This window comes from Lissotriton vulgaris, chromosome 9 (genome assembly GCF_964263255.1).
Source record: "Lissotriton vulgaris chromosome 9, aLisVul1.2, whole genome shotgun sequence".
NCBI classification, from domain to species: domain Eukaryota; kingdom Metazoa; phylum Chordata; class Amphibia; order Caudata; family Salamandridae; genus Lissotriton; species Lissotriton vulgaris.
This window is the reverse complement of record NC_141697.1, coordinates 649,453,910-649,473,630: the sequence shown is the minus strand read 5'-3', so window position 1 is coordinate 649,473,630 and position 19,721 is coordinate 649,453,910. Positions and strand designations below refer to the sequence as shown.

Below are 19,721 nucleotides of genomic sequence, written 5' to 3'. Positions count from 1 at the left end.
AGTTTGTAATAAGGCTTCACAGACTACAACAATCATATTATTTCCAAAAAGACACCTTTTTACAACTCGACCTTCTTTAGATGAGGTCAGCTTTCTTGTTCTCCAACATGCTAAGAGAATAATTTGGGTCTCACCCATGCCCAAGCATCCATCTTACCATCACATAAGCTGAGGCAGCTAACTCAAGTCACAACAGACATCGTGCATCATCAAAGGCTGCCACAAACATTGTTTTATCACTTAATGCAAAACACAAAAAAACCCAGAAGCCATCTTGCAAGCACACATTGTGAGGCAGGCAACTTGTGTGCACAAAGACTACAAAATCCATTGATTTTTTCCCTTCGTTTTATTTCAAACGTTGTTTACAAGGAGTGCAAAAACAGGTGCTGGGACGGAAAGAGCGTCCAGTGCATAACAGTTTTAAGGCGCTTAGGTAACTTCTCGTACCAGTACTCAAAGGCACTTTTGAAAGAGAGGTCTTAACCCCCCCTTCATATTTCGGTAACATTCTGCAAAATCTTAAAACACACATATAAACACCCCCTATATACACACACACACACACACAAATACACATAAAATAAATAAACTTAAAACTCTGAAGTTTGTAAATCATGTCAAAGCAAAATTATCATTTGTCTGCACCTGATGTCTTTTTCCCGGATATAGGAATCCATTGAGTGCTGGGATCACACCCTGTGCTGATTTTATTGTGTTGTGTGGTACACTGTCCTTGGCAAAGGCGTTTATGGTTGAAGATATCTGCGTGGAAAGCGGTCATTTTACTTTGACTATCTGCCTTCCATGATCCATCACATCAACCAAGCCATCTTGCACTAGCTTGCAAATGGATCTTATAAAACTGCCTATATGCTTGTGTTTCCGCGCCTACGGATACAAGGATCAAACTGACTGAAGGAATACAGTATATAGGGCAGAGCAATTGTATACAATGTCTAATCCAGGAAAGTAAGAACACAGTGCAGTTCTGGAAAAGGAGCCATATTGGGAAATAACTAGAGAAGAGAGAAACTGTGGACAGCACATGGCCTAGTTAGGAAACTTGGAGATCAGAGCTAAAGTGAGAGACAGAGTAGAGGAGAAATAGACTTTAGATAAGACCGCTTGCTTGGTTCAGAAGAAGCACAGATCTCACCCGAAGGAAGGGTGAGGCAGTTCAAATGTGTAATGAAGGACCATGTAAAATCCATTTCAAGAATACATTAATTTCTCATCCATCCGAAATACTTTGTTATCAGTGTTAACAGTGGAGCAAAAATGGACGAGAAAGGGATTCAAAAGGGCAAGAATTCTGAAAGCCTGCATCAAAATTGTTGCTTTATAAAGCTGCAAAAACATGTCAGCCCTCAAAGATGTCCTACACATTTCCTGACGCTAGCTATTTTGCTTTTACCCCGGTAGTTTGTTTTATCACTTCTCCACCCCACCCACTTTTATCCGGTTAGGATCTGCCATCTTGGCCACTGGAAAATTCAAGTGGAAACATTTTGAATATTCTGGCACTTGGAGTAGCTTAATGGATGCTTCCGGGCCTCTCTTGTCCATAGGAATAAGGTTGAAGAAGGTGATGCAGATGTGTTTCCTCTGGTTGGTGTGGATGAACTTTAACAAAGTGGTGTCTCATATTTATTTATCTATGGATGCAGTGGTAGCCCAGCTGTTGTTCCACCGCTCAGTGGTACTCGGAAAGTAGAAATTAGTAGCGGTCTACTTGTAGGAGGCAGGTTGAGGGAAGTGGATTTGCAGGGATTGGTGTTATGGCTGTTATCACTGTTGATAAGAGTGAAGAAGGTGGTTTATGGCAGTGGAACCTGACTGGTGGGGACACAGCAACTAGAGGTGGTGCTATGACTGTGGATAAAATGGTTTCTAGGGACAGAGCGGCATATGGTGACTTTATGCTGTAATTACCTCTAGAAGCATTAGGGCCTCATGAGGTGGTGCTAAGGTCGTCATGTTCTTGGTCTGAAGGGAGGTACAGAAGGCGACTTTATGGCTTCAGGGTTCCTAGTCTCACTGGCCAGTGGGTGTTAAGGCTAAACAAAGTGGTGGTTATTTACAATTGGCTGTTTAAGGTTTCAGGCAGTAGCTCAATAGGAGGTGGAGTAGCTGTCACTGTCGCTGGTTGGTACATGTTGTGTTGCATGGTATTGTTGTATGGAGGTTTCGCCTCTTGGTAGGCTTAGGATTGGAAGACATGGTTTTTGGCTTTTACTGTCCTCAGCTTCTATGATTGGTGTGGTAAGTCCATAGAGTGTGTTTTACAGAAAGTGACAGGAGAACAAGACCACAGAGTCCACATGGTCTACTTGTTACCCTACCCATTGCAGCACCTAGAGTTCATTGAAGAAGCATTAATCTACAAATCCTCCGTTGATAGGGGTACAGCAAGAATACTTATGGCCACATTCATATTTGATTCGCAGTATGCTCTACTGGCAGTTTTCCATAGAAAGGGAAAAGCATAGCTGCTTTAGCTGATCCGGCACTTTTCTTTTTTGCTGTATTTCCTGCGCCTTTGCTCCAAGCCCCGCTCTAGACGCTCATCCTCTTCTACTGCCCTATAGAGCAAGAAAAACAAATAACAGTCAGGTTCCCTGTAGGAAACAAAGGATCTCACAAAGTGACCAATATTCAACTAAATTCACAGTAAATTCGAGCTCAAAGTTCATCGACGGAGATGCTAAAACAAGTCCCCATTGTAGAGTCGATAAAGTAATACAACTTAATAAGTCTGCGAATGCTCATGTGAGAAAAACAGAAGGGAAATGTTATGTAGAAGAGAGTGTTGGGAGTTAAATCAATTAATTTGCTGCTCAAACAGTAGGTCTAAGGTACTACCGCCAACAAACATATGAAGCTTAAAGAAACTCTTAATTTTTGTGGAAGAAACCACAATTTGTCACAACCAAAGATAACACTTGTAGTACCTAACCTTCAGAAGTAAGTACAAAAATTGCCTATTTGGGTAAGGGTTTATTGGAATGGGAATGCAGGATGGGGACTGCCTTCATTAGGAACATTATGAATGGGTAGCTTTGATGAATTGGAACAGCAAATATAAAGAATCTTAGTCAGCTCTTCATGAAGGCAGACACACACGCGTCCACCTACTTAGCTGCCACCAATATATCTGATCCTATATAACCCCATTACCTTATCTTTCTGGATATAGAAGTTACATTGCATTTCAGAGATTATATGCTTGTGTTAAAAAGTACAGAAATATATTTAAAAATCCCAGCAGTGAATGCCAAGTTCAACAAAGAGTTTTTTGAATATGTTGCAGAGGTGTATGGTAAGGGGTGTTCAGGCACTTAATAACAAGATCATCCCTCCTGTGTTCCACGAGGTGTACGTATAGGGCTCAGTGAGGGACTGTCGCTTGAATGTATGAAAAAACTGACAAGAGATGAAGTAAAATGCTTGCAGGGGAGTTTGCTCAGAGTTCTTTTCCTGGTGTGGTACACATTCAGGGCCTCATGTATGAGTTTTTGCCGTAAGACAGCGCCACAGGCCTTCCTGCTGTGCTGCCCTACAGTAAAAGAAAAGGGCAGGAATGCACTGTATCTATCAGATACGGTGCATTCCTGTCTTTTTCCCCTGCACTGGCGCACAATGGGCTGCCGTGCACCAACGCAGGCAGGATGATTATTTTTGTGCAGGACGGGAAACCTTCCAGCACAAACAAAAACACAAGATGTTTTTTCCTCTTCTATATGTACTGCTGAATGCCTCCTTTTCATTGTGCCTCCCTTACTCCTCCCCTTTGCACGCCCCTTCAATGCAAAAAACGGTGTTAAAGGGAACAATATTTACAAGGCAGCAATAAGGAAAAAAAAGTTGCTTAGAGTTGTCTGGTAAATATGGAGCAGGCTCCTGCGCCACCTGTGAGTCAGAAAAAGTGATTCCCCGGAGGGCAAGGGGCTTATAAATAAGTTCCATAGTCTGTAAGCCTGTGAACCTTACTCCTCACAAACATATTAAAAGACCTATAGCGATATAGGATTGATAGTGATATGGGCTACAGTGACCTAAGTGGAGGCACTATCTGGCACATAAGACACTTGGCATAAATGGACAACAGCACATAGCACAAGAGTGTACTTCAGCAATTACATTTGCTGGTGTACACTTTTTTGTACTTTGGTGAAAAGGGCGCTCTCATTAATGTGAGATTACAGGGAGCCCTGTTCCTGAGAGGCAGCTTAGGGCCATTTTTTTCATTTTCATGAAAGAAACTAGTGCTTGCGAAGTTTGTCTCTTCAAAACAAAACAAAGTTGCCGAACAGACATAACAAACATGGCTTCCTCTTTATTAAGTTTAGTGCCTTTCCCAGGGCCACCTTACCACTATCTCCGCTGAAGGCAGATAAATCCCTGGATGTATACTGGGGATCTCCTAATAAGTTAGGAGCCAGAATAAACGAGGACATGGCCTATACTGACATAGTGGGCCAGCAGTCCACCAGTCATGTCTAAATGTCCCCAATTGTTTTTAAGCAACCACCTCAAGTATTTAAGAAACATCAATACATGCTCTCTCCCATAGGTACTGGGAAAAAATCTGACTGATTAGGTGTCGAGAGGCAGGGTTGAGAGTGTGGACTAGATATTCAACCTCTGTGCAGGAATATTAAAGAGTGCAATAGGATTGAGGTGCACTGGTAAAATGAGCAGATGCAAGTTCTGCAGACCCACTTGAGATACATTAGCAGAGATCTATATTGGCCCCGGTTTTGGAGAAGTGGTGGGTGCCGCAGACCTTGACTTAAAGGTAGGACTCACCGTCTCTCCTTAATATCCAGGTCCCGCACCAACTCATCTCGTTGGTTGACCAGTGATACAAGTTCCTCAAGTAATAGCTGCTCTCGTCTCTGCTGGGCCTCTGTCTTCAACCAGTCTGAAAGAAAAAGAATCAAGATTTGCTAAGAAAGCAAAGCGTACTGGGACTGTGGCATCCCATCAACACACTAGACCTCTTCCCCTCCCACAATCCACTTTATCCAGACACCTAGCACCTTTAGCCTCTCTTTCTGTGGCTCTCTAACCATGCCAAAACAACACACCCCGAAAAGCCTGTTTGCCTGTCAATGGAAATCCCTATTGAAGTTCGAATCCACTACATTCCAGGCTAACGCCGTCATTGTGTCCTGCTTAAACACTCTTAGGATGCTGAGGAAGATCTGCAACTGGCTACCAGACAACACCAAGAAGCCCATCACCCAAGACTTATTAACAGTAACTTGGACTATTCGAACCCTTTTTACTTCAGAATCACCAAGCATCTCACAAAAAGGCTGCAGCCCAACCAAAACACAGCAGCCATACTTCTCTTCAACCTTCCATGGAGGACACACATCACACCACACCTAAGGTAACTCCACTGGCTCTCCATGAACAGGTCAAGCTCCTCACCCACACATTAAAAGCACTAAACAACTCGGGCCAATCTTTCCTGAACAGCAGCATACATTTCTGTTAACTTTCTAGGAACCTCTGCTCAACCGGACTCGTCCCCCACACGTCCCACACATAAACACAGCTGCAGAACCGGAGGTCAAGCCTTCTCAAACATTGCTCTTAAATTGTAGAGCGATTCACACTACACATCATAGCCTTCTCCTCTCTTCTTGAATTCTGCAAGATGCTGAATCCTGGCTCTTCAAGTAACTCTTCTCCCCAACCCTGGGACTAGACTCATACACCTGCACAGTGCCAGGATAACCTTATTCGTGGAAGTACACTTTATACATAACATAGCATAACATATCCTAAAACTTTATTTAAGATGGTTAAAGAACTTTCCGGGTCTACCACGCGACGCAATGTGAGGATCTTGCCCAATTCTTTTTAAATAAAGTGGAAACTATTTATTCCACTTTGGCCAACTCTACCCCTTCTTTTTCCCCTTTGCCCATTACGACTTCTGTCCAACCTAGTCCCCCGCTTAAAGGCCATATTCTTACCGCTTCAGACCTTACGAACACGCTTGATACTTGGCCACTCTTAGACATGGCAGCACTCACCCTTTACCTAAGCAAGATTAAATCTGGATCCCCTTGCGCACTGATACCCATAAAAATACTTCAGCAGCTTGAACAGCCATCTCTCCGACTCATCCTTGAACTCCTTAATGCTTCCTTAACAGAGTCTTTCGTCCCTTATGATTGGAAACACGCCATGGTCGTCCCATTATTGAAAAAGGCTAACTCTGACCCCGCACTTTCCTCGAACTAGCGCTAAATCTCACTGCTCCCTGTTCTTTCAAAAATCTTGGAAAGACACATCAACAGCAACCTTTCTAATTTCATAGAGACTAATGAGTTACTTCACCCCTCCCAGTCCGGATTTAGAACCTGCTTTTCTACTGAAACTACACTGCTAGGTGTCACAGAAATGCTGCGCCAAAACCTTGATGCAGGCAACACTATGGCCCTAATACTACTTGATCTAAGTGCGGCCTTTGATACGGTCTTGCATACCGTACTCTTAAAGGCCCTTCGATCATCTGGGGTCACTGGTTCGGCACTAACGGGGCTGCAAAGCAAAGATCATGGTTATTAGATAAAGCCGTAACAGCAAAGAAAAAACACGGTTGGACGGTGTTGGCCACGTATGGGAAAATGGAGCCGCAACCCTATTTAGTCAATCACATATCCACGGCCGCCCAAAAAACACTTCTAAACCTTCGGCTGGGAACTTCCATCTTAAAAGACCAGACACCAGCATGGAAGCAAACAAGGCCGACCCCTGACTGCAGACTATGTGGACAAAAGGAAGAATCAATGATGCACATATTGTGCATTTGCCCCTCTTTGAAAAACTTGAGACGTTACTACCTACTTCACGTATTCCGTTTTTTCCAAATCAGATCGTGCCGCCCGGCCGTCATGCTAGCACTGAACAGTCATCAATTGCAGACAGATTGTAGGGCAGCTAGATTTTGTCAAAATGCACTGCAGCTAATACAAAACACCGAGATAATAAAAAGGAAACCAAAGGCCCGAATCCGGATGCGTGAAGTGTAACGAACAGACACATTGAAATTCCTTCCACAATTACATTAAATACATGGACTTCCAGAAAGCTTTCTTTTTTAACTACTCGAGAATTTGTATATTTTTAAAACATGTGTTTTTATGCAACAATATTGTAAAGGTTTTAATTAACTCCACACAATAAAAACTTACCGGGTTCGGCACTAAGCTGGCTAATCTCTTTTCTTTCCGACCGCACCTTACGGGGTTTCACAGGGTTCCATCCTCAGTCCCCTGCTGTTTAACATTTATGTTAAACCCCTGGCAGCCATCATGGAAGAATCTGGGTTATCGCTATTCTCCTACGCTGACGACACCCAGATCATCTTTTCCCTTTCAGCTGGTACATCCTTAGAGCCTTCTGCCCTCAAGATGGGCCTCAGCAAAGTCTGGATGCACGCCAACTTTCTAAAACTTAACGCCGATAAAACGTAGATTCTGGTTCTGGGCAAAGACAGAGCTCTGTGGGGCCACCAACATTGGCCCCCAGAAATGGGCGTACTACCGCAACCCTCCACTCAGGTCCGTAACCTTGGCTTTATCATCAACAATTCATTATCCATGCGTCACCAAGGTTGCCGTCATTTTGAAATAGCTGAGGAAGATCGTGTGGATGCTACCTGGCCACACCCAGGATATCGTAGTCCAGGCCCTCGTAACTTCTAGGCTGGATTATGGGAACATCCTACACCTAGGCGCCATCAAAGAAGTTACACGTAAACTGCAGCGAGTGCAAAACTCAGCAGCCAGATTACTTTGCCAAGCAACCGGAACCGCATCGATCTCTAGCTTGTTGATGAACCTTCACTGGCTCTCAGTGGAGAAACGGGTCATGTTCAAGGCCCTTACATACATGTTTCGTATTAAGCATGGCAGATCCCCCAGCTACCTACAACACCTAGCCTGTCTTTATGTTCCCGCTCGCTCTCTTCGGTCATCTACCCAAGCTAAATTCCAGGTCCCAAAGGTGAGGCTTTCTCGCATGGGAGGTCGTTCATTTTCATACTTGGGCCCATCCTGTGGAATGCTTTGCCTTTATCTCTCCACACGCCATCCAACCTTCTTCTCTTCCGAAAGTCCTTTAAGACTTGGCTTTTCAGCAAATAGGCCTCTCCCCGCTCGCTGCTATTCACTCTGAGCGCCGGGAAACACTTTTGGGTAGCTGTTGCGCTGACATATAAATTTAATAATAATACTAATAACATAAAATTCCAGGCAGTCGGCTTCATAAAGCCATCAGGCCGGACCTGCAATCATGTACATGGCCAAGGTCCCACCAACTTTTATAACTGTAATCCCGTAAAGATATATGGCCCAAGTCAGTACAAACCCTGAGTCATCACCTCTAAACATCTACTATTAGCCAGTGAAATATATTGATCGATTGAATAAAAATGTCAAGGTATACTACACCAGTACCAGTGCACTCTTGTTCAGAGAAGAAAGACATATCACACCTTGAGGTGGGTGCTGGTCTAACCAATTTATTTAGCGAGGGAAAACAACATTCAGGGTCCCTGAATTCTGACATTGGAGCCTATAGCGAGTGTCTCATGCATGAAGATTACATGATCATAATGGTGAGGCACAGGAGAATGGCTAATTGGGTTAGTAACATGCCAACAGGCCAACCGATATAATACTACCACTAGGAGTTTCACAAAATAGTCATAGGATAAATCAGTTGGCACAATTACTTGAGGACTTGTCTGATGAAACAGCAGCTGCCCCAGGGAATATGACAGAGACCCATCAGATATGAAAGGAGACACACAATATACAGGAAGGAGGATTATGGGACTCCTTCAATGCCCATAAATAGCCATTTTTTTTAATTTTGATTAATGATTGGGTAAATGCTTGGAATCCTCTGTCCTTTCACTGAGCAAATGATTCTCATTGGGTATGTATCTTATTGCAACCTGTCATGTAGATGCTCATTGTCCAATATATTTACCAGATAGACGGTTTGATTCCCTTACAGATGAAAAGGCTAAAATCTTAAGAGGTAGAGGTGGTGACACACGATTCTGATTCGGTGAGCATGACTACGTTTGAGCACCGAGGAGAGAAATACACTACTAACAGGTGGGCAGAGAACAAAGGGTTACATGTTCTAGACTTAGAACTGTGATTCCTATTTGTCAGTATGCACAGCGCAAACCAGTCCCACAGAAAGTGAGGGGCCAGTTGAAAAAAGGAAAATTACCAGAGCAGACAGGGCAGATGGATTGCCTTGGGCTCATGCCAAATAATCAAGGGTGCACTTATTTAGCAGTGTATGGAGAGACAGTTCAGGTCAGGAACTGCCCCAGCCCTTCTTACTGTGCAGGGAGAAGGAGAGTTTGACTCTACTACTAAGAACTCAGAGGCCACAGTGTGGGTAGAATTATCAGATAATTCTCCAGGGCCAGCAGTGAACCATGCAAACAGGCCCAAAGCCGAAAAAGGAGAACGTGTGCTTTTTGAAAAATGTTTTTAGCAAGAAGAGTGACGCTTGTTTATTTTTCAGATCATACTGCGACGTGTTGGTGCACTTGATGTCCCTGTCCTGCATGCGGGTGCCTTTGTCTAAGTGGGCCTGTGAGGGTGTGGGACCCCCCCAACCCTGAAGTGATCACCGGACAGCGCACACCGACATCGTTGCTGACATACTTTGGCTGAATCAACCAGATGAACCTAGCAAAGACTGTTTTTGCATACTTTGAAATGAAGAACATTTTTAAAAGATACACTTTCAAAGCAGGAAAGCTGTATAAAATCCAGAGAGTTTTATATTAAGCAAAATATATATAGGATTGGGTGCTTCAATAGTAGAAGTTCCAGAATTAGCCATTTATAATATTAGGAGCATCAATGAGTTAACATGTTTGATTTTATTTGCGCATTCATTTTGTGTATTCATCATACATTTATTCCTGAAGATGAGTTATCAGATATGCATGAGCTATTTTAGATAAAGTATGTTACATTTATTCCTAAAGCCAAGTTATTATCAGATATGCATGAACCATTTTAAATGAAGTATTATGTTACTTGCTTTTATAATGTCACTGTTTTAATATGTGCATAATTTTATATATGTGCTTTCACTTAAGAAGTAGATTTTTTAACATGTATGTTATGATAGTCAAAGGTTGGGGTAGAATGTAGTGCTAGAGGCACTCCTATTGTTTGAAACCATGGGATGACCTTCGACTATCATTATTTTAATTGACGTTTGGTGTTTTACTTTACCCTTGCCTGAAGTTTGTCCTGCATATGCCTTTTTCCCTTGAAGATTTCTTCCGTGTAATCTTGCAGTTTAAGAGTGGGAGCTGTCACAGAGTAGAACAGCTTGCCAAGAACAGAATGTGAGGGATGTGCATTTGAAAGGATTGGAGAGAGAGATGTAGAATGTACTTTTTGGTCTCGAAGTGCAGTGTTGTGAGCAGTGGTCCTCAAATGTGCATTGTGTGGTACATTGAGAGATGAAGTAGGTGATGCTATAGGCAGTGGTGCACAAATGTGCATTGTGTTGTACATTGAGAAATGATGTATGTGATACTATAGGCAGTAGTGCACAATTGTGCATTGTGTTGTACACTGGGACGTTTTATGAAGTTCTTACTATTGGCTTTGACATGCCCTCATGTCATCTTGAATCCTGGCTTCTTGCTTGAGCTTTTTGCACGCACAGGCAGGCCCCCAGATTACTCAAGTTGTTTTAGGTTATTCACATTGAAGGTTGCTTTGTTTTTGGAGAGGAGATTGTTGAATTTACTGCTGGAGACTCTTGTAAGCTACATTAAGATAAAGGCTGGAACATGTGCGAATGCAGAGGGAACGTGGGAACTCCTTTTACCCTAGAATGGCTGCATGGAAGGTGGGCAATTCCAGTAACTTTCCTTAGCGCAGAGGGAAGTTCTCTCGGAACCTTCTAGTGTGTTTTTAGACTATAAAGCTGAGGCTTGTTGATTTATAAACCAGGATTGTTTGAGCCTGACCAGAGGATGCATCATCAGTGCAGGCATCTAGTTGCTGAGTCTCCTGACTTCGGCTGTGAGTTCCCCAGTCTGGAGTGGGTCAGGATGAAGACTGCACCAGGTGAAGTGTTTGATTTCTAATTGTTGCCATTGTGAAGTGTGGCTGTTTGCGTGCATATTCAGTTTCCAGTGGCTATAACAGTCATTTTGCTGCATGACTGACAGTGTGCAACTTCAGTTTCCAGTAGCTATAATCATCTGAGTTGTTTTCTTTGAGTATTGACTTTGTGATGTGTGAGTGAGTCAGAGTGAACATCCCAATTTAATTATTTGATGTATTTAGTGTACATATCTTTCTGATTTCTTGCAGGACATCCAGTATAACTTGCTTATTCTTGTATTTATTATAATCCATGCATTTAACAGTTGCATTTGCCAAGTGTGTTACTATTGGGTGGGTATATATTTATTTATTCACCAGCAGCTTCCTTCGCAGGGAAACAAACAGTTCGCACTTACAGGATTCTGTATTACCCCAATTTCTTTAATTATCCAACAGCATCCAGTTTCAAAAGGAAATACCGACATGTTTCGTTATCTACAGATAACTTGATCACGGTTGATATTACACACTTAAATCACCCTATAAGAAGTGAAAAGCCAAACATGTGACTCGTGATGTCACTCAGTGTTAACTTACACAGACTTCTGGTAATCGTAATCGTTCATTTTAAGTTGCAATGTATTATTTTTTTACCTTTGATCACGTTCATAATGAACTTATACCTAGAGGGAGGAAATACGTTCATTTTAGAATGTTTTTAATTGGATGGTTTCAACAGAAACTTTATCGTTTTTTTTTTTGTTCATTTTATCAAAACCGGTATGGCACGGACTGCAGGGTTCTTATTTCAGTCATGTCTATAAGGGAACACCTTCGTCATTTTATGAGCTTAATCACAAAACCTTGATTTTATATTATGACCGCACATTATTTTAAGTCTATATCGGAGCTCCGACTTTCGCTATTTATTAGAAAGAAGTCCCAACATGGGTTCTTTCTATTTTTACCGGTTTTTAGTAATGCGAGGAGACTTACTCCGCATTTTATTCAATAGTACTGTTATTAGGCCCTCCAGTGGCTATTCAACATTCTGAATGTCACATTCGTTACTATGTGGCACATTCTATCATCTCCCTACTAAGTTGCTACATAGCATTATTTTGTGAATTTTTAATCAGCCCTCTAGTTGGCGATTTGGTAATTCATTATTCTAAATGACATTACTGTTTAGCTATGTCATTTTATGTTGCATTTGTGAGACAAAAAATGTTGGGAGACAAAACATTTATTACGACTAACTAAGATGACTAAAGAAACATTTTGACATAAAAAAAACACCACCATCTATGTCGATGAAAATTCTTCCCCAGGATGGACATCACTATATCATGTTTATAATGTACTCAGTTTTTTTTAAAGATGAACATATAATTCTTCACTTTGATTAAGACCCCATGGAGTGAAATTTCTAAAATTCAATATTTGACGGGATTCCCTGCGCCTCAGTTTCTTTTCCCAATCTCCACCTCTCACATGTGGAGATATTGTTTCAAGTGCATAGAACCGTAATGATTTTCAGTCTCCTTCATGGCTAAATACCATATGTTTCGCAACAGCGTTGCGCCTGTCCTTATTGATCGTTGCTCGCACGTGTTCGAGTATTCTCTTTTTCAACTCACACTTCGTGCTACCTATATATTTTAGTGACCACGGGCATTCGATCAGGTACACGACGAATTGGCTTTTGCACGTTATCAGTTCTTTGATTTGCCATGTCTTGTTGTTAGGCAAGGCGACTTCCGTCGTATTTTTGGCAATATGGCAAACTTTACATGCGTGGCATTTTAGTAAGCCCTTTGTCTTTAGCCATTGTATCCCTTTCTTTTTTTCCTTGATCTTGATGATGGCTATGTACCAATTTGTCTCTCAAGTTTTTGGCACGGCGGAACGTGATGTTTGGATGTTTACTCATTATTCCGTTCACTGTGGGATCCATTTGCAAGAGTTTCCAATTTTTCCTGTGAATTTCCAAAATTTGTTTTGATTCCCTCGTATGATCCAGAATCAGTCTCACTGTAGTATCCTCTGATTGGGTGGCATTTAAATTTTCTGACACTTTGCGAATTTCATCCAATATGTCCTGTCTTTTCTTCTCATTGGCGCTTTTCCAGCATTTTTTGATGATCCCTTCTTTGTACCCACGATGTTTGAATCTCTTCGCCGTATTTTTACTATGTTCCGCCCATTCTTGTTGTTCAGAGCAGATACAGCGAAGTTTCAGAAATTCTCCGTATGGGATATTATCCTTCACTGATGATTTGTGGAAACTATCCGCATGTAAGGTGGCATTTGTGGATGTCTCCTTTCTGTGATGTGTGGTTTACAGTTTATTATTTACAATGTAAATCTCTGTACCCAGGAATATAGCTCTTTCATTGTTGACGTTGTACGTAATTCTTATTTTAGCATCTGTTGAGTTCAAGATTTTAAAATACTCTTCAAATTCCTGTGCCGTACCATTCCACACTATTAGGAGATCATCAATATATCTTAGCCACTTTGTGACTTTGTTTACAAATCTGTCATTGTTGGGATGCCATGCTGTTTGTTGTCCACACCATCCCATTGTGAGACACGCGTATCCTGGACTAAAAGAGAAACCCATTGCGCATCCCTTTACCTGCTGGTAGATCTCCTCACCAAAGAGGAACACATTTTGAGTGACACACACCTCGATCATATCCATTAACATTTGATTGTGTTGTTTGAATTGGATATCTCGCTCCTTTAGGAAAAAGCCATATGCCATTAAGCCAATGTTGTTTTCAATATTAGTGTAAAGCGATATTACATCCATCGTTATCAGCATATAGGATGCTTGCCATGGTAGTTCTTGAAGGTGTCTTAAAAGGTCTGTGGTGTCCTTAAGGTATGAACTCAGATTTAATACAAAGGGCATTAGGAAACAAAATCAATATAATTCGCTACCTGCTCCATTAATGATCCCTTTGCGGACACAATAGGTCGCCCTGATGGTTTTAGTGTGTTTTTATTGGGTAAAAAATATACAGTTGCAATGATAGGGTGTTCTGTACTCAAAAATTTCCTTTCATCGTCATCAATCAAGTTCAATAGTTTTTTAGATTTAAATGTGTAGTATCTGATTGTAATAATCTTTATTCTGCAAAATTGTTCACCATAAAAGAGATGTGTAGCATCAACCGTGACCAAGTTATCTGTAGATAACGAAATGCGTCGGTATTTCCTTTTGAAACTGGATGCTGTTGGATAATTAAAGAAATTGGAGTAATACAGAATTCTGTGAGTGCGTACTGTTTGTTTTCCTGCGAAGGAAGCTGCTGGTGAATCAATTACGGCGTGGCTCTGCTGAAGTCTCGCACCGAGGAATGAATCACCAGGGGTCCGCAAAATTGAGCCTTGCTGTGGGAATATATATATATATATATATATATATATATATATATATATATATATATATATATATATATATATATATATATATATATATATATATATATATATATATATATATATATTCAACGCAATCTGTGGTCCACAGGCGGCGCGCTCTGCTGCGAGTGGGGTGTTGCGGGCCCGACCACATGCCCCGAACATAGGCTAACGCAAAGGAGAATTCACTACACTCCCAAAGATGTACTTCAAATCGATTTTATTCACAAAAGCAGTTCTATTCACCACTTCGTTTCAACTATCGTCTTCCTCAGGTGGTGCTCGGTTGTCTGCTCGAATACTGCCACGCATTCAGTTCAGTACTGGGCATTGTGGGATTTATAGTTCCCTTACTGATGCATGATGGGAGTTTAACTTTAAGTGAGTATATTTCATTGCTAAGTGCATTTTATCGTAACCCAGATGCAAAGTCTTTCAGTAATTTCGGCATCATTGAAGTAATATTCAATCTTTATACATTTCTGCGCCTTTCCTCCACTTCTAACAGGCCGCATCGACGTTGGTACTCGTGTGGGACACTTCCTCACCTTTTGAAGATAGACGAGGCAGTCCCATTTTCGGAAACACGCACGGCAGATTCTGAAGTTTTAGACTCTCTATTCCAGTCTTCAGAAGCTGAGTGCATCCCGCATCCTGAGATGCACTCAGCTTCTGAAGACTGGAATTGCTTTAGGTTTATATATATATATATATATGTATGTTGTTCATTTGACATCTGTGAAGCCTTTCTGTTAGAGGGCATTGCATAAATAAAACCCAAGCCTTAGTCTGAAAAGAGAGTCTTTGATGTGTTTCATTTTATAAAGTGAAATCCCTTTCCAGGGGGTCTGGTGTTATGTCTATTGCTTCATCACTTTTGAGCCACCATGTGGTATTCTGAAATACCTGGAAGTGAAAAGAAAGACAGCAATGCAGGCACAGTGACGTTTAGTACTGACAAGAAGGAGTATATATAATATTTTTATAGTGTAAACCTGTCCAAATGGCAATGGAGCACTGTATGGTCAAAGACAAGCATAAAGACAAAAGTAACAGGAGAGGAAGTTTAGGTATGGACAGTTAATATGTAATTGTAGACATTTTTACTTTCTGTGTGCTGAAGGTCACTGCCAGGTCACACAGAAATATATTTAATCCCTGTCATAACAGCCAAAGACAGCAATAACAGGAACATTGGTTAAAGACATCTTGTTGAGCGTACCAGCAAAGTGTTTTAAAAAAATTGATGGTGTGAAAAAAGTTTAGGAGATGCTGATATTTTATTTAGAAAATACATAACAAAGAAGTTTGTATGGATTGTTACCTCTTGAGAAAACATCCAGAGTTCCTTCTACTGCACTTGTCCACAGGCCCTTTCCAGTGCTCTCTAATTTCTTCTAACCTCTTGTTTTTTTCCAAATTATATCTGTCACTTTTGTCAGGCACCCTTTTGTACTCAGTCACAAAATCTTCCCAATCCCTTGCTAGTTATCTTTTGCTCTCTTACATATTTTAACCTTTGCCCCTTCATTTGTTTTCTTTCCTTACCTCCTTATTCCATTTCTCCCCACCTACTTAATATGTAGGGGACACAAACCTTCAATAGCCATCATGGCTCGCAGCTCTCGGCTCAGCAGCTGAAATCGTCGTTCTAGGTCCTGTTCCTCCATCCTGATAAACAGCACGGGCAAATCGAGGTGGCAGGTATGAGGGAGTTGAGAAAAAAGTAAGAGAATTAACAGATCAAACATACACAACATCAATGAGAACTGTTATTTCGATCAATCATGAAAGATGGGCCACCACTTTTGGTTGTGGACCCCCCACTTCTCACAACCCAGGGATCACACCACTTCTTCACAATCATCAATGTAGCTCTTTTGTCCCCTCCACTGCTGCTCCCCACTACCAACCTACCATTTCCTCCTATCCCCAGAGCCTAAAAAACACTCACAGCAGCTGCAGTTGGTCTTGGCGCCGGATCAGTGCGTTCTTCTTGTTCACAAGAGTGAACCACTCCTGAATGAATTCTTCTTCCTGAGATTTGTTTGATCCTGGTAAAAAAATGTATCATTCAGGCAAGAGAAACAACACCTCACCTTTCTTCTGCAAAGAAATATCACCCACTTTGCATCACTCAATAAGTCCTCTTGTGAGAAATACTTTTTACCTGTTGCTCAGCAGAATCTGTTACTCAAACTTGCCATAAAATCAATTAGAATCTAAAGAAAACCTCACCCATGCCATCCACAACTTCCTCTGCATTAACAATTTTTAACCAAAACCAACTACCTACCACTAAAACACACTTTTTTTAATAACAATTGTTATCTAATTCAAATACAACCCATTGTTTACTTAGAGAGATATATGGTTAAGTCCAGTATGCCAGCATACATTATTTAACAATCGAATGGTAAAGCCAATAGGTTGCGACTTTATAATGTGAGTGCTGAACTGTTCACTTTGCCGTTTGCCTGTAAAGTATTGTAAAAAAAAGTAAAATAAAAAGAATTCAAAATACGGGAGGAAAAGCAAACATATATCTTATGGTATCTCAAAATTGCACATTGAATTCAATGTTTTCAATCTTTATGGTTTATTTTTCAAATTATTTTCACTCAAGAAACACTGAGCAGAATTTAAAAAGAATAAGGAAGTGTCTAAATGTACAGGGAACCACTTGCCAAATCCTTGTTTACTTTCCACAGGATTTTGCCATTTGGTCCTCTCTAGTAGCCTAGGGAATACATTTAAGGGCCCACAGGATCAGTGTCATGCTAAGTACACCTTCTGCCCCAGACACTATCTGAGTAGGTGCAGCTTATTGCCCTTTTCCAGTGCCGTAAAACCACGTGTGTGTCAAAGCTTGTGCTTTCATGCAATATTAAATGTAGAAGATAAAACAAAAACAACCATTAAAGTCTGCTCTTTAGGGGTGAAATACTGATTTTAGAGCACTGAAAATAAAGAGAAGATGTAACTCGCCTCTTCTTTAATGTTGATGCAAATCTATGAAGAATATTTAACTTGGCTTGTAAAGGTGAACATTGGTTTTAACTGACATTCAAGGTGAGTTTCCATAGGGCTCCCTAGCCTGTTAAAAGACTTGAGTTAATGCTGTCCAACTGCAGTCAAAGGTGGGCTTTTATATATCAATCACAGCCAAGTATTTCAGGAACACTCCCACCCTACTCTGATTGCATACTAACTGATGGAGAATTCCAAGGAGGTTATGCAGTCACAAAAAATCTATTCCAAGACTGACATGTAGTTACGCCTTATTAACTTATCTCGGTTGCATCCAATCCTGGCATGGTTTCAGTTGTCCATAAAACTAGGGCTTATTCAGGTTGAATGGCATTAATAGAGAGCAATGAGAGAAGTCGAAGATGAAAAGATGTCCTTTTACCATACAAGTACCACCTGCTGTTTTGGCATTTGCTTGCGAGACTGGCTTATACTCACTCTCTCTTACATCTAAACAGGGGTACGATTCAAACAAGACTATTTTGGCCTGGTCCGTTCCATTTTCTTTGAATGAAGCAAAAGCTCAGTGGACGAGTAGCCCACTCAACAAGTAGTGAAAGAAGATAGCATTGTCTCAGGGGCAGAGTTTGGGGTCCATATACTCACCTCCTGAAAACAGAAACAGCAGTATAAATGTGGACTGACTATTATTTTAAATGTTTTAGTGTTTTTTTCTGAAGTTGTTAGACATGCCATGCCTGGATTTTCGGTGTGACAAGAAGCTATGAACATATGTAGGGACAATGCTGGAGAGTACATAAGTAAAGCGCATTCATCATCACTTAGTCACTATTGCAACGTTCCACTGATATTCCCCATGGCCATTGATCCAGGACCACATAGTACATTGCTTCCAACAGTACCTGAGTCCATGAGGCGTCGTAGCTCTTTCTCCACCACTGAGGCGCGGCCGTCTATTTGACTCTGTTCATTCTCCAGGGCTTGTAACTCTGCCAGGACATACTGACTGGTGTCCTGGAACCTCTGCTATAGAAGGAAAATTGAATTATAAGTAAAACTCACCTACCAAAGGTCAAAGTTCTAATTGCAAAGCTGCTGCACACCAACCCATCACAAACGCATTGAACTATGAGAGGCAATAAAGCAGATTATCCATATAAAAAGCTGGATATGCAGAACTAACATGGTAAAATAGATTTACACTAGAAACTGTCTTATTGACATTGACACCAATAAAAATAAAGTTTGGTAAGGATGCAAATGGGCCCTAGATCAGCTGAGTCATTTCCATTTTCTAAATTATAAGGACATGCGTCCTTAACACCACTATACTAAGATAGGTAGAAATACAATGGCGGACACACAGGCGGAACCTAACCCATCATACCGGAATCTCTTCCTCTGGAATGCGGGCTTCAGTGCCAGTCTCCGTGGATTGTGGTGGTTCTTCAAGTGAAACACTCTGCCTATTAGCATCTAGAAATGGAGGAAAACACATAATTCAGGCCAGTAGTCTAGTTAAGTGGTAAAGTATGCTGTGCCACCAACACAAAACATAAAGCATAGGAATATAAGCATATAAAATGTTGCTTCAATGCCATGAAAAAGACGCATTTATGTTTGGTGTGCTTCTTTGACTCTTCTCCTATGATCAGCTGGTGAGTATCCTGTCATCTGTTGAACAGGCCGTAAAACCTCTTTCAAGGGTATAGTTGGTAAAGAGCATGCATCCCCTGCATGTGCATTACCATGTTAGTTCCTATGCACTACTACCTACAGCTTTAGTTCCCTATCAGTGGCCAAATGGAATAAAACTTTAAGACCAATAAACAGATGGAGGTCTATGGTCGGTATGGTAGTAGGGGAGAGTCTTAGAACTAGGGCACTGAGTTACCATGATGGTTTTTGCTAAGCTCCCATATAAAAACTCTCTACAACACCAACCTTTCCAAGATTGAAAAATCAAGAAGAATTGATAATGATCAAACGAAGTTGCCTGCCAAACTAAATGCAATATGTTTCAAAGAACGTTTTGTGAAAAGGGGGATCTTTGGGCAACAAACCATCCAGAAAGTGATAACTGACAAAGAGGCGAGGTCCGTGAGATTTTCTGCCCAACACATCCTGAAAAAGGGCACTGATGAATCCTTTTGCTCTGACTGCATG

General features: G+C 41.2%; 1 protein-coding gene across 7 annotated transcripts in view; it reads right to left on the bottom strand.

The window, feature by feature from the left end:
- Window positions 1-330: 330 nt before the first annotated feature.
- EHBP1L1 (EH domain binding protein 1 like 1) overlaps window positions 331-19,721 on the bottom strand; it is a 289,110-nt gene continuing 269,719 nt past the window's right edge. For 4 of the 7 annotated variants that reach the window (XM_086938339.1, XM_086938341.1, XM_086938340.1 and 1 more), the window contains 6 exons: window positions 18,943-19,031; window positions 18,458-18,581; window positions 16,519-16,618; window positions 16,162-16,235; window positions 4,813-4,927; window positions 335-2,585 (listed from right to left, as the gene is read on the bottom strand). In XM_086938339.1, the coding sequence (XP_086794465.1) occupies window positions 2,498-2,585; window positions 4,813-4,927; window positions 16,162-16,235; window positions 16,519-16,618; window positions 18,458-18,581; window positions 18,943-19,031 (590 nt within the window). In that variant the 3' untranslated portion in view covers window positions 335-2,497. Of the gene's footprint in view, window positions 2,586-4,812; window positions 4,928-16,161; window positions 16,236-16,518; window positions 16,619-18,457; window positions 18,582-18,942; window positions 19,032-19,721 lie in introns of all 7 variants that reach the window. The other 3 variants (XM_086938344.1, XM_086938338.1, XM_086938343.1) reach the window with 2 other exon arrangements.